The following is a 12,247-nucleotide window of genomic DNA, read 5'->3' as shown; positions in this document are numbered from 1 at the left end:
AGATTGTAAAACCTTAGCTGCAGTCTTGGAGGCACCGAAGTGACCACCTGCCAAGAAATTAACATAATCAGCATACCAAGGGGTTTCGGTTTTGACAGAGAAAAATGCCTCATCAGGAAATTCATCTAGGATTGGTCTTTCTTCCACAGGGGCATTCGGCAATCTAGAGAGATGGTCGGCCACTAAGTTTTCTTTCCCTTTCTTGTCTTTGATTTCCAAGTCAAACTCTTGCAGCAGTAAGATCCACCTAATCAACCTAGGTTTTGAATCTTTCTTTTCAAGCAAATACTTAAGAGCAAGAGTGGTCGATAAACAATAACTTTGGAACCAATCAAATAAGAGCGAAATTTATCAAAAGCAAACACTACCGCCAAAAGCTCCTTTTCGTTGTGGCATAATTCAATTGAGCTCCAGACAGTGCGGCTTGCATAGTATATGGTTCGAAAAATTCCATCCTTTCTTTGTCCAAGTACGGCTCCAACAGCGAGTCACTAGCGTCACACATCAACTCGAAAGGCAAATCCCAAGTAGGCGCAGTCATGATAGGGGCCAAAATTAACTTCTCCTTCAATGTGTTGAATGCCCGCAAACAATCATCGAGAAGTCAAATTTAGAATCTTTTTCCAACAATTTAGAAAGGGGTCTAGTAATCTTAGAAAAATCTTTAATGAAACGCCTATAAAATCCTGCATGTCCTAAAAATCCTCGAACAAGCTTCACGAGGTAGGAGGCGGCGCTTTGAAATAACTTCAATCTTAGCTCGGTCCACCTCAATTCCTCTTATAGAGATCTTATGGCCTAGCACAATCCCTTCCTGCACCATAAAGTGACACTTCTCCCAATTCAAGACAAGGTTAGTCTCCTCACATCTTTGTAACACCAAAGCTAAATTATTCAAGCATGAATCAAAAGATGAGCCAAAAACAGAAAAATCATCCATAAATATCTCAATATATTTTTCCATCATGTCAGAAAAAATAGCCATCATGCATCTTTGAAAAGTAGCATGCGCATTACAAAGACCAAAAGGCATCCTCCTATAGGCAAAAGTGCCATAGGGACAAGTAAAAGTAGTTTTTTCTTGATCCTCAGGTGCAATAGAGATTTGATTATAACCAGAATATCCATCTAAAAAGCAGTAAAACTCATGCCCTACAAGTCTCTCCAATAATTGATCAATAAAAGGCAAAGGAAAGTGATCTTTACGGGTGGCATCATTCAATTTTCTATAATCCATGCAAACACGACATCCAGTAACTGTTCTAGTAGGAATCAATTCATTATCATCATTAGGTTGAACAGTCATACCTCCTTTTTTTGGAACAACTTACACAGGACTTACCCAAGCACTGTCAGAGATAGGATAGATGATCCCCGCATCAAGTAGCTTAATTACCTCACCTTCACCACCTCCCGCATTTTTGGATTGAGCCTCCTTTGGGGTTGGATGATCGGTTTGAATTGCTCTTCCATCAATATTTTATGCATGCATATCGAGGGCTTATTCCTTTAATATCTCGCAATGGTCCATCCTATTGCTCCTTTATGATCTCTCGGGACTCGGAGTAACTTTTCCTCCATCACACTGTCAAAGAAGAAGAAATAATTACTTGGAAGAGAGGACACTCCATCAAGAAAAGCATATTTAAGATGAGATGGTAAAGATTTGAGTTCTAGAATTGGTAGTTCTTCAATAGAGGGTTTCGGTTTCTTCAAATTCGATCTCAATTCTTCGAATTTCGGTGGTCTAAATCTCGGAAAAGGTGGATTTGCTTCCAAAAATTTCGTGTACTGCTCGACCTCTATAGCTTTGGCTTCTTCTTTGCTTGGCCAAACCAAGCATGCCTCCAACGAGTCTTCAATTGTGGCTTTACTAAAAATTGATTCCACAAGCCTATCAACCGCATCGACTCTCAAACATTCATTCGGCTCAACAGATATTTCATGGCTTTGAACACATCAAAGGTGACTCGGTCATCTTGAACTCTAAGAATTAATTTTCCTTGTTGCACATCAATTAGAGCTCTCCCTGTTGCTAGAAAAGGTCGGCCTAGGATGATCGAGACCTCGAAATCCTCCTCTATCTCTAAGACAATGAAATCTGCAGGAAAAATAAACTTGTCAACCTTAACTAGAACATCCTCCACTATGCCTCTTGGGTATTTGATCGATCGATCGGCTAACTGAAGAGATACGGTGGTAGCTTTTGCTTCCCCCAAACCTAATTTCCTAAAAACAGAATAAGGCATTAGATTAATACTTGCACCTAAATCACACAATGCCTTATCAAAATAAGAATTACCAATAGTACAAGGAATAGTAAAACTCCCTGGATCTTTCAACTTTGGTGGTAACTTATTCTATAAAATAGCTGAACATTCCTCATTAAGCTTCACAGTCTCATAATCTTCCAATTTCTGTTTGTTTGCCAAAATTTCCTTCAAAAATTTCGCATAACTAGGCATCTGGGCTAAGGCATCTGCAAAAGGAATATTAATGTGTAATTTCTTAAAAACATCAAGGAATTTAGAGAACTGCTTATCTATTTTGTGTTGCTGAAGTCTTTCCGGGTATGGAACTGGCGGCACATATGGCTTTGGATTGTCCGGAAATAACTTGCTTCGAGGTGGATCAGCTTTGGAGGGTTCAATTTCCGGTGCGTCGGCTCCGGGTGGTTCGATTTCTTTCTTCTTTCTTGTGCTTTCATTAGACAAATTTCTGCTAACTTCTTTTCCACTCCTCAAGGTGATTGCTTTTGCATTCTCAACCTGGATTCTTCTCATGTTGCTCGGAAGGGTACCATACGGTCTTTCGGACAAATGGTTAGCTAACCGGCCAACCTCGCTTCTCCGATTTCGAATGGATGCCTCCCGATTTTGGAACCTCACATCAGCACTTTTAATGAAGTCTTGAGTTGTTTGAGCTAGCTTAGTAACCATCTCCTCAAGGTGATTGTGTTGTTTCTCCTCAGGCGGCCTAAATGATGGTGGTGGTGGTCTCGGCCCTTGCTGATTTTGGTTGCTCCAGGAGAAATTCGGGTGGTTTCGCCATCCAGGATTATAGGTGTTTGAATATGGATTGTTCGGGAGGCCGCTAAAATTTCCAACAAAGTTAGTATTTTCGGGAGGATGTGTGAAAGGATTACCTACCCGACATTCGGTGCTAGCATGGCTTCCATTGCAAAATTCACAAGTCGGGCCTTGAATCTTCAACACCGAGTCGATCTTTTTGTTTAAAGCAAAGAAACTCTGCGGCAATGGTAGTATTGACACCGACTTCATGAATTCCACTCAACTTTCTAGCAGATAGCCTCTCAATCGGCCATTGGTAGCTATTAGCCGCCATCTCCTCCAAAAGATCAAAGGCTTCCTCAGGCGATTTATTGTTCAATGTCCCTCCAGCTGCGGCATCAATGGTAGACCTCAAATTCGGCATCACTCCATTATAGAATGTATGCGCTGCATCCAAACCGGTAGGCCATGATGCGGACAACGCCTTCGTAGTTCTTTAAACCTCTCCCCAAGCTTCGTACGAGATTCACCATCCATCTGTACAAAAGAAGTAATATCGTTACGCATCTTGCGAGACTTAGCAGGAGGAAAGTACTTACTAAGGAATTTTTGAGCCATGTCATTCCAAGTCGTGATAGATCCTGCAGGAAGAGAAGTTAACCACGTCTTAGCTTTATCACACAAGGAAAAAGGAAATAATCTCAATCTAATGGCATCATCAATAACGCCATTATATTTTATAGTGTCACAAATTTCAAGAAAAGCATCTAAATGGATATTAGGATCATCATTCGGCAATCCACCGAATTGGACCTGCGTTTTGAAGCATCCGAATTAGGAAGGCTTAATTTCGAAATTGTTAGCTTGTATGGTTGGCCTCCTAATGCTTGATGTTGATCCTTGGACCGTAGGTGCAGCATAATCCTTCAAAGTCCTCCTTGGATTTTCTTCTCCCTGTTGGTTTTCAGCCATGGTGTTGTTGTTTTGCTCTTGCCGTCGCCTTAGAAAAGTGCGCTCAATTTCAGGATCAAACTTCTCAAGTTCTCCCTATTGGCTTCGAGTCATGCAATATTCCACCCAATTCTTGTACAGAGTCGAATTCCTCTTTCTTCTTTTTTTTTCTGTAAAATCAAACTAATAAAATTAAAATAAAAAAAAATAAAAAAATAATGTTAGACTAAACCATGAATTGCTCGGTATTAATAGTAATTGATAATTATCAAATCAATCCCCGGCAACGGCGCCAAAAACTTGTTCGTAAAATTCTGCACGTGTCAACGAACGTGTTGAACAAGTAATATAATAATGAGAAGAGTATCGTCCCACAGAGATTGATGATAATAAACCAATTAAATATTAAAAATGGACTAATTCTAAAATTTATCTAACTGATCAAAATATAATTGAGAACAAATAAAAATTGACAATTTTTAAAAACGAAATTTTTTAAACTAAAGGCAGATAATCAATCAGGTAAAATATGTTAGAGCATCCAATTTTACCATAACCACTAGATATGAATTTCGGATCACTATGCATACAAGAACAATATCAAACATGTGATAGCGGAATTTCCTAGTCTATTTACTATCCTATCTCTAGGTATAGCAAACCTACTCAGTTTATCAATTCACTATATTTCTATGTGAATTTAAATAAACATAAGCGCATTAAAATCTGTGAATATTCCCGGTTTACAATGAATCTTTTGGACCACCTTATCACCGAAAGCTACACAAATAACATGGTATATTTCTATCCACATTTAATGCATGGTTATATATTATAAGGAGCAATTGCATATTATTACTTCTCGCCTCAAACATGCACATCCGATCATTCAAGTGGTGGCCAATCACCTAAACGCATTAAGCACAATAATATATAACTCACATAAATGAAATTACTTGCAAAGCATAAAAAGCATGAAATTCATATCATCATGGTTAGGCTACATCGTAGCTCTAACAAAGAAAATTAGAATATAATAGAAAAAAAACGAAAATATAAATTAAACCAAACATCTTGAATCAAAGAACAAGAATTCTGTCACCACTTTTGTCTTCTCTTCAAAATACTTGAAAAACTCTCGAACACTGAAAACAAAAACGATCTAAAAAACTCCATGTTCCCCAAGTTATCATATTTATATGATAACATCCAAGACTCCTCTCACAAGGCAATTGCTTCTTTTTCGTATAAAATTAGGGAATAAATCGCAGAATTCCCAATGTGATATCCACCTTCTAACTCTTCTCTGAATTGCATATTCCTTTCCTTCTTCTTGCCATATTTTCCTTATTTTCTCCATATCTCAATATTCTGCATAAACAAGGAAAAATTAAGTAAATAAAAGGAAATCCAAGTATATTCTAACAAATATTGCATTATTTATTGCCTAGAGTAGATAAAATAACTCTATTTTTATAGAGTTATCAACCTTCTTCCTTGATCCCTGGACTTTGGCCTAACCTCGCATCTTAATGAACTTGGTCGATCACGACCTACATAACAAACCATGAAATTTCACTTTCGAACTTTTTATCGTTTATATTTTTAGCTTGGGTCATCTACAAGCAGCAGAGCCTTCGAATACACGGGCTTCTCAAGGGGTCAGCGTGATCTTGGTTTAGGGAAGAATACTTCTCTACTTCATCTGGTCTGGGTGGCGTTTGCTTCACTTCTGGTAAACTTGTTTGGACTTTGGAGTGCTTTACAATAAAAAAGTTGCTGGGAAGATTACATAGCTGATAAAGCATGCAAAAATTTGTTGGCATAGAGTAATTTGGTTGCATAGATGACCCAGTTTGTACTCTTCGCTGTGAATGCTCAGTATCAAGAAATCACTTTTATTCAGCAGCATGACAAAGCGAGGGTCTTGGCTTCGATTCCGGCTCTACGACCCAACACGACCTCTTCGGGATAGGCATCTGGGGAGTTAATTCGTCAGGAACGCCCTGGTCCCTGCATCTGTTGTTGGCCTTTGAGGGAAAAGATCAATTTTCGCCACCTATGACTGAAAGTCATATTCCTGAGTGTCCCAATTGTTGAGAAAAGAAGAATAAACTGAAGTTATGCAAACTCTGAGCACAATCAGTTCTGTTCATGATAAGTTGCAAGATATATGCTCATTTCAGTTGTGAGTTCTTTTCCTGGATGACATGATTTTGCAAGAAAATTTTGAATATCCAACTAGTTCTAGCAATCCATCCCTCTCCCGAAGGAAAATTGATGGATGAACTCAAGACTCTGCAGCTCATATTTCCAATTCAAGAGTTTTTTGGCCTTCCTTACCTCAATTGTTGGGACTATCATCCTGAATATTGGCATCGTGCTCAGCGGATTTAATGGGAAAATTACCAAAGAAGTCTTAAACCTATTGAAATTGTGCCATTTTAGCCCTAAACCTTTTTTTTTTTTTGGCCAATTGAGTCTTAAATCTTTTGTATTTGTACCAATTTAATCCATCCGGTCAATTTTGGCCGGTCGACGCTAACATGGACACCAGCCGTCCTACGTGGTGCCAATTTTGACCGGACCTCAACAATTGGCCAAGGCTAGGGTCGATGAGGGACCTCGCTAGCCAGAGGAAGAAGGAAAGAAAAAAAAAGAAAGAGAAAGAAAAGAATAAAAGAATAAATAATAAATAAATAAAAATTTGAAAAAATATTAAAATATTATTATAAATTGTCCATGTAGCACCGGCCGCGCCATGTAGGACGCTCGGCGTCCATGTTAGCCCTAGCCAATCAAAATTCGCCAAATGGACTGTATTGGCACAAATGTAAAAGGTTTATGACTCAATTGGCCAAAAAAAAAATTAGAACTGAATTGACACAATTGCAATAGGTTTAAGACTTTTATGGTAAATTTCCCCGGATTTAACATCATCATCAATAGACAACTTCCCTTCATGAGTCATCAAATTCCTAGCTCTCAATAAATGACAAACTGATGCGCTCCGAGCAATCTTCCAGATAAAATCGACAGATGAAGGTGTGAAATTTTGAGTAATTTGATAGATCGATAGAAAATTTACTGCTTGTGAAATTTGTGGGACCACTGTCAACTGATCTAAAAGTTTAAGCTGATAGATAAATACGTAATTTAATATTTAAATATTCCAACACTACTAAAATAAACTCAAAACTTAAAATTTATATTTCGATGACCACATTTATTACGGATTTAATAAAAGAAAGAAGAGTCGCAATGGCATCGAGGGAAAATGTATTGGTAGTCCCTGAATTTTTCCATATTGTTTAATTAGATCCTTGAACATTTTTTTTTGTGTAAATTGGGTTTTTAAAGCACATGTTTTTGTTCGAGTCGGCTAGGAGAGGTGCCTGGCTTTCCAGCCTTCGGTAGGATCGAAGGACCCCAAGCAATGAATGGTCGGGGTCTCACGACCTCGCGAGGGCTAGATTTGGCTTGGCTTGCACGACTCAATCCAAATCTGACCTCAAATTGTGCAACCCTGTATGGGTGATGCTTGGGGTCGCGTGACCCCAATCGTCAATGTCGGGGTTGGGCGACCCCGGCAATGGCCAGATCTGGTCTAGGTCGTGCGATTCCACTAAGCGTCGCCAAGGCCACTGACCTACGGTCGGATTCGACTTGGGCCTGATCTGTTTTTTTTTTTTCTTTTTATTTACCCCTCAAGTGTGCTTTCTATTTTTAATGCTTCTTTAATCCTCTTAATGTGCATACTTCTAAATCTTTTTGTGCTTACTGACGTGTCAGAATCAAGTTTGGTTACGGAACAAGATTTTACATGGGAAAGGAAAAGCCTTTGAAGATCAATCCGCAATCAGGTTTTAAGTTCGAGAAGTATTACTTGCTGCGTGGGAAGAGGGCGCCCTCCCGCTTCTTTGGCGGAGGACCCAATCCTCCGCCGCTAGACGACTCAGACTCGGGCCGAACACCGGTGTTGACAAGGCCGGTGATGACGTCGCTTTCGGCGGTTGGGATTGTTTTGCTTTGGAGGAGAAGCCCATGAAGTCTCAAGGTCTTGTGGTCTGAAGTTTGAGAGTTGTGCTGGGAAATACAGAGAGTACTCCTTTCATGCCTGCAGTTCATATTTCCAATCATTTACACGAGTCCCTCGTTTAGGCCAATGAAAATAATTTAGAAGTGCTTGAAACACTTCCTGCAAGACTCACTGGCTATTTTATCTGCCTCTTGTTTTGTAAGCTTGGCCGCGAAACCATTACAGCTCCTCTTGTAACTTGTAATCAAGAAACTCTTCACAAGACTGTGCTTTGTATGTCACACAGAGAGAGAGAGAGAGAGAGAGTTCAGAATTGGCCATTAGCAATACCACGCTCTAGCATATGAATGTTACCTTTCATCCGTAACTTGTCCGATCATGTTGAAATGCTAGGACGACGGCGAATACCCTTCCTCTGGAAGCGAACCCTTATACACAATGTATACCCGTTAATGATAAACAAGGTTAGAATGTATATCTAATCAATAATCTCGCAAAAGAAGATCAACTCGATCAGGTACAGCAATTAACTGTAGTGATTATTTTTTACGGTCTTGACAAGGATAGTCAGACACCATTGCATGTGTATACCAAAATCATCGAGTCAGTAACAATAGTTTTCCAACTACTTATAAAGGATGGTGCTTGCATGGTCCCGTGATGGACAGTACCAGAGTAAACAAAATGCGAGGAACCACACAGAAATTACCCTTACCCATTGTCAGTTCACTGCAACTCATGAAATCAAAAAGCTGTTTTAAAGCGGGACTTAGTAGTAGGAATGACTTAAGCCTCTTCCTTTGGAAATACAGTACACTTCAGGAAGTACGAAGAGATAACAAACACATTAATTCATGCCAAGAACTGAGCAACTGATCTGATTTTCCAATATGCATGTGGATTGGTATTTAATATGCATAAGTACATGGAAAATTTGTTTCTTTCTGAGTCATGCCGGAGGGGCTCTGCTAGTAAAACATCCCACTTTTTCCCACTTTTTCGTAAAGTACACGTTTGTAGGTGATTTTTAACGACATTCCGTAGGCCAGTCGGCATTCACGCTAGTGATTTCCAGCCAAAAATGGCCTGAAAGATTACATTGGTAAATCATCAAAAGGTTCATGATTAAATTGACAAAGTGTCAAAAGGTTTACTGGCACAATTAAAAGGTTTAGGACTAAATTAGCAAATCGTCAAATTGTTTAGGACTAAATTGGCACAATCCGAAGATTTAGGACTGAATTGGCCACCGTACGATTGATTTAGGACTTTATGGACAACTTTCCCCGTTCCATTGTCAAGAACACAGACTTTCTTTCATCTACTTTTAAGAAAAATGACAATATCAAATGCTGTCCGTATCCCTTACAGCATAATTGCCACCCCTTACATTAGCATCAGAGGCGGAGGTTCTAAACTTTTTAACTGAGAATTATAATATCAAATGACATGACAATATCCTGCTGGCACCAAAACTTAGATCGAGTTGGCATAATGGACAACCTGGGCTCGATGATCTGGAAAATATGCCAATCAAGAGGTGACTGGTGTTCTAGTAGGAAGGTTGGCATATATCTTAATGGAGCTCAAAGATCGTGCCAAAGGGACATGGTGATTAACCAAACGTGCGGGGGCGTTACCAGTTTTCATTTACAGAGATATGATGTCTCTCGTTATCTGGCCTTCACATTTAGGTATGCAAGTTAGCACATCTTGATGATTACTAGCCGTCATTTTGATGGTATTCTGTTGTTTTAGAAGCGCCTTTTCATTAACCAAGTTTTCCATCAATGTCTCCGTCGAACTCTCGATCTAACTCGTGTCTTATTTCTCTCTTAGGTCACAAATTGAGGTTTCAATTTTTCGTTCTCCTCTTTCGTTGATTGCTGTCAAGGGTAGCTTACGAGGAATTTTATTTAAGAATACCATTGTCAATTCTTTCTAGAACAAGCAGTCATAAAACATCGAGTTAGTAATGGAAACTGCATTCAACCCTAGTTACTTGCAGAAGATCTCTTTTATATCGCCAGTAGACTAAGCAAAAGTCCAAAATTACAAGCAGAATCCTCTTGTTAACCCTTAATAACATTTTGTACCCTCTGGTTTCGATACATTAACTTTGCATCCCGTCGTCTCAAACCTATTATTTTGCACACTAATTCACGCAATCGAAGAAAGAAAAAGGATCGTAGGGATCATCAGTGTCGCCATCTCTTTGTCCTGAATCGGGTCGACGGAGGTTCCCGGTTGCATGTACTGTGCTCATGCAACTTTTTTCCCTTTCCTTTTCACTCACCAGCTATGTTTGAATTTAATGAAGCCGCGTACCCTCCTCTGGTCTTAAATGTTCCTTGAAAAGGTCGCACTGCATGTGAGCTTGCTCTTTCCAGCAATGGTGTATTGAATTCGAGAAACCCAAAACCGTGCTGCAATTATTCAACACAGTACCGGGAGAAAATTTAAAAGAAGCACCTTCCGGGGCATGCATCCATGTGGTCGATGAAGTTCCTGAGATTTCATTGGGTTAGCTTCCAAATCAAAGTAGATGGGATTTTTAATGTTCTACTATGAGTACTCTCTCATGATGACTGATTACCTGATGATCCTCTCTTTTCAGGTTGCTTTCCAGTATATGTACGAAGAGAAAGCTTCCTCTCAACCGAAGAGATGCTTAGTACGTGGAGCACACGGAATTAGGGTTTCGCATCATTTCCCTTGACAACACGGAGTAACCCCGTGCCGTTGGCATCAATTAAACCCCGGCGATGTACATGAACCGTCATGTCCATAGATGTTGAGTAAGCTCCACCGGTATGATATTGCATGTTCGATTCCTTCCTACTCAAATAGAAATGGCGGTATAGAATAAGGAAAGTGATCCTCCATTGCAAATTGATCCTATTCAAGGATTAATAATTCCTTCCATTATGTTTTACGAGACATCGGCAACAACCTAATTGTTGCTTTAGAAGATACATTGTTAAATATCGGTTGCGATACATCATGGCGCAACTAAATGATAGCAAATAGTAGACTATTGGTATTGTATTTTTGGAACTAGCAAAGTTTATGCTTGGGCATCACTAGCTAGTTGAACCTGGTCATTGGACTTGTTGGGTAGGGATCGAGTTCAAGTTATATTGGAATGGATTCTGTTGAGATCTATTGAGACAATAATGGAGGCATTGGACGGGATAGAGGATTTTTGTTCGAAATATGACCCAACTGGATTGGCATCTATGACCTCTTTTATTTTAAATAATGAGGGCAAAGGTAGGAATTTATTATACTTGTGATTCCACATTACTGACAATTAGTGCATTTTCCACGAGCGTTCTTATTTTGGACTGAACTTGCAGCAATTATTATTCAAACACATGATTAAAATAAAGAAGCAATAATACCAATGTTAACATCAATGTTCATAAAAAAAGATGTACCAATATTAACATCTTGCCGTGAGTACACAGTAAAAAATATAAATCATATAGGAGTAAAACATCTTGCCACGATCGTCATTATTCAAATAATGTTCTACAAATGGCTGGAAATCCTCTCATTTTTTTAGAGACTAAATTTACCACATAAAGGAGGAACATCTACACACTTAGTTGGAACCACCGGCCGGCACACCACCGGCTGGCGCATCCACTGCTACAAGCCACCCCTTCATCGTCACTGCAGCCTCAAGCAAACCCCAAAGGCAAGCGATCTCCCTAGGCTCGGTTGAGAAATGGCTAAGGATGGTGGACGGTGATCGAAATGAGAGAGGGCAAGGGATGGTTGAGGTGATTGAGCAAAGGTGAATGTGGCCGAGCTAGCGACACCGAAAACACCAATAACGGCAGCGATGAAGCACCACCTCCATGCTCGAGGTCGGTAAAACTAGACATGATTTATATGCTTGACATGAGGTAAAACACGAATTACAGAAAGAAAATCCAAATTTGATAAGACAGCACACATTTATTTTTATATGTTGACACGAATTATCAATGCTTTTTTATAATAATTCAATTCTTTCGCCTATAGAATCAAAGTTAAGATGTTTTAGGCTAGCACAAACTATAAATACGACTACATTGTGCCAACATTGCTGACCCCTCGACGCAAGATAGAGTGGAGAGAGAGAGAGAGCCTTTGAGACGGCTTTGCACCATCATATCGATTATTCCGGAGTCCCTAATTATGAAAATACAATTTTCTTTTCAAACATATCCATCTCCATATTCTAAATTTTCTTATC

At 39.4% G+C, this 12,247-nt stretch overlaps 1 protein-coding gene, 1 long non-coding RNA gene and 1 other non-coding gene across 3 annotated transcripts; 2 read left to right on the top strand and 1 right to left on the bottom strand.

Annotated features, from left to right (window-relative positions):
* Positions 1–1,913: 1,913 nt before the first annotated feature.
* On the bottom strand, positions 1,914–3,435 carry LOC115663395 (uncharacterized). The gene is made up of 3 exons (XM_056306195.1): positions 3,277–3,435; positions 2,378–3,224; positions 1,914–2,266 (listed from the first exon to the last, which is right to left on the bottom strand). Exons 1-3 carry the CDS (start codon positions 3,433–3,435, stop codon positions 1,914–1,916), a joined length of 1,359 nt encoding a protein of 452 aa, XP_056162170.1.
* A 39-nt stretch (positions 3,436–3,474) lies between these two features.
* On the top strand, positions 3,475–3,578 carry LOC115666389 (small nucleolar RNA R71). Its single transcript, XR_004003899.2, has one exon. It is a non-coding gene; the product is annotated as a small nucleolar RNA R71 (small nucleolar RNA).
* Positions 3,579–5,537: 1,959 nt separating this feature from the next.
* LOC130136159 (uncharacterized) lies at positions 5,538–6,386 on the top strand. Its single transcript, XR_008815190.1, has 2 exons — positions 5,538–5,697; positions 5,791–6,386. It is a non-coding gene; the product is annotated as an uncharacterized LOC130136159 (long non-coding RNA).
* Positions 6,387–12,247: the final 5,861 nt, after the last annotated feature.

This window comes from Syzygium oleosum, unplaced genomic scaffold (genome assembly GCF_021117445.2).
Source record: "Syzygium oleosum isolate NSW1041296 unplaced genomic scaffold, Sole_v2.1 Sole_v2.42, whole genome shotgun sequence".
Classification (NCBI taxonomy): domain Eukaryota; kingdom Viridiplantae; phylum Streptophyta; class Magnoliopsida; order Myrtales; family Myrtaceae; genus Syzygium; species Syzygium oleosum.
This window is presented reverse-complemented; position numbering and strand designations above follow the sequence as displayed.

Excerpts from the sequence above, each read along its gene's own strand:
- LOC115663395 (XM_056306195.1), bottom strand. The coding sequence starts at position 3,435 with ATGCCGAATTTGAGGTCTACCATTGATGCCGCAGCTGGAGGGACATTG. Across the intron at positions 3,225-3,276 it reads AGTTGAGTGGAATTCATGAA|ATCGACTCGGTGTTGAAGAT; the intron begins GTCGGTGTCAAT and ends TTAAACAAAAAG. Across the intron at positions 2,267-2,377 it reads TGTGAAGCTTAATGAGGAAT|GTGCAAGTATTAATCTAATG; the intron begins GTTCAGCTATTT and ends TGTGTGATTTAG.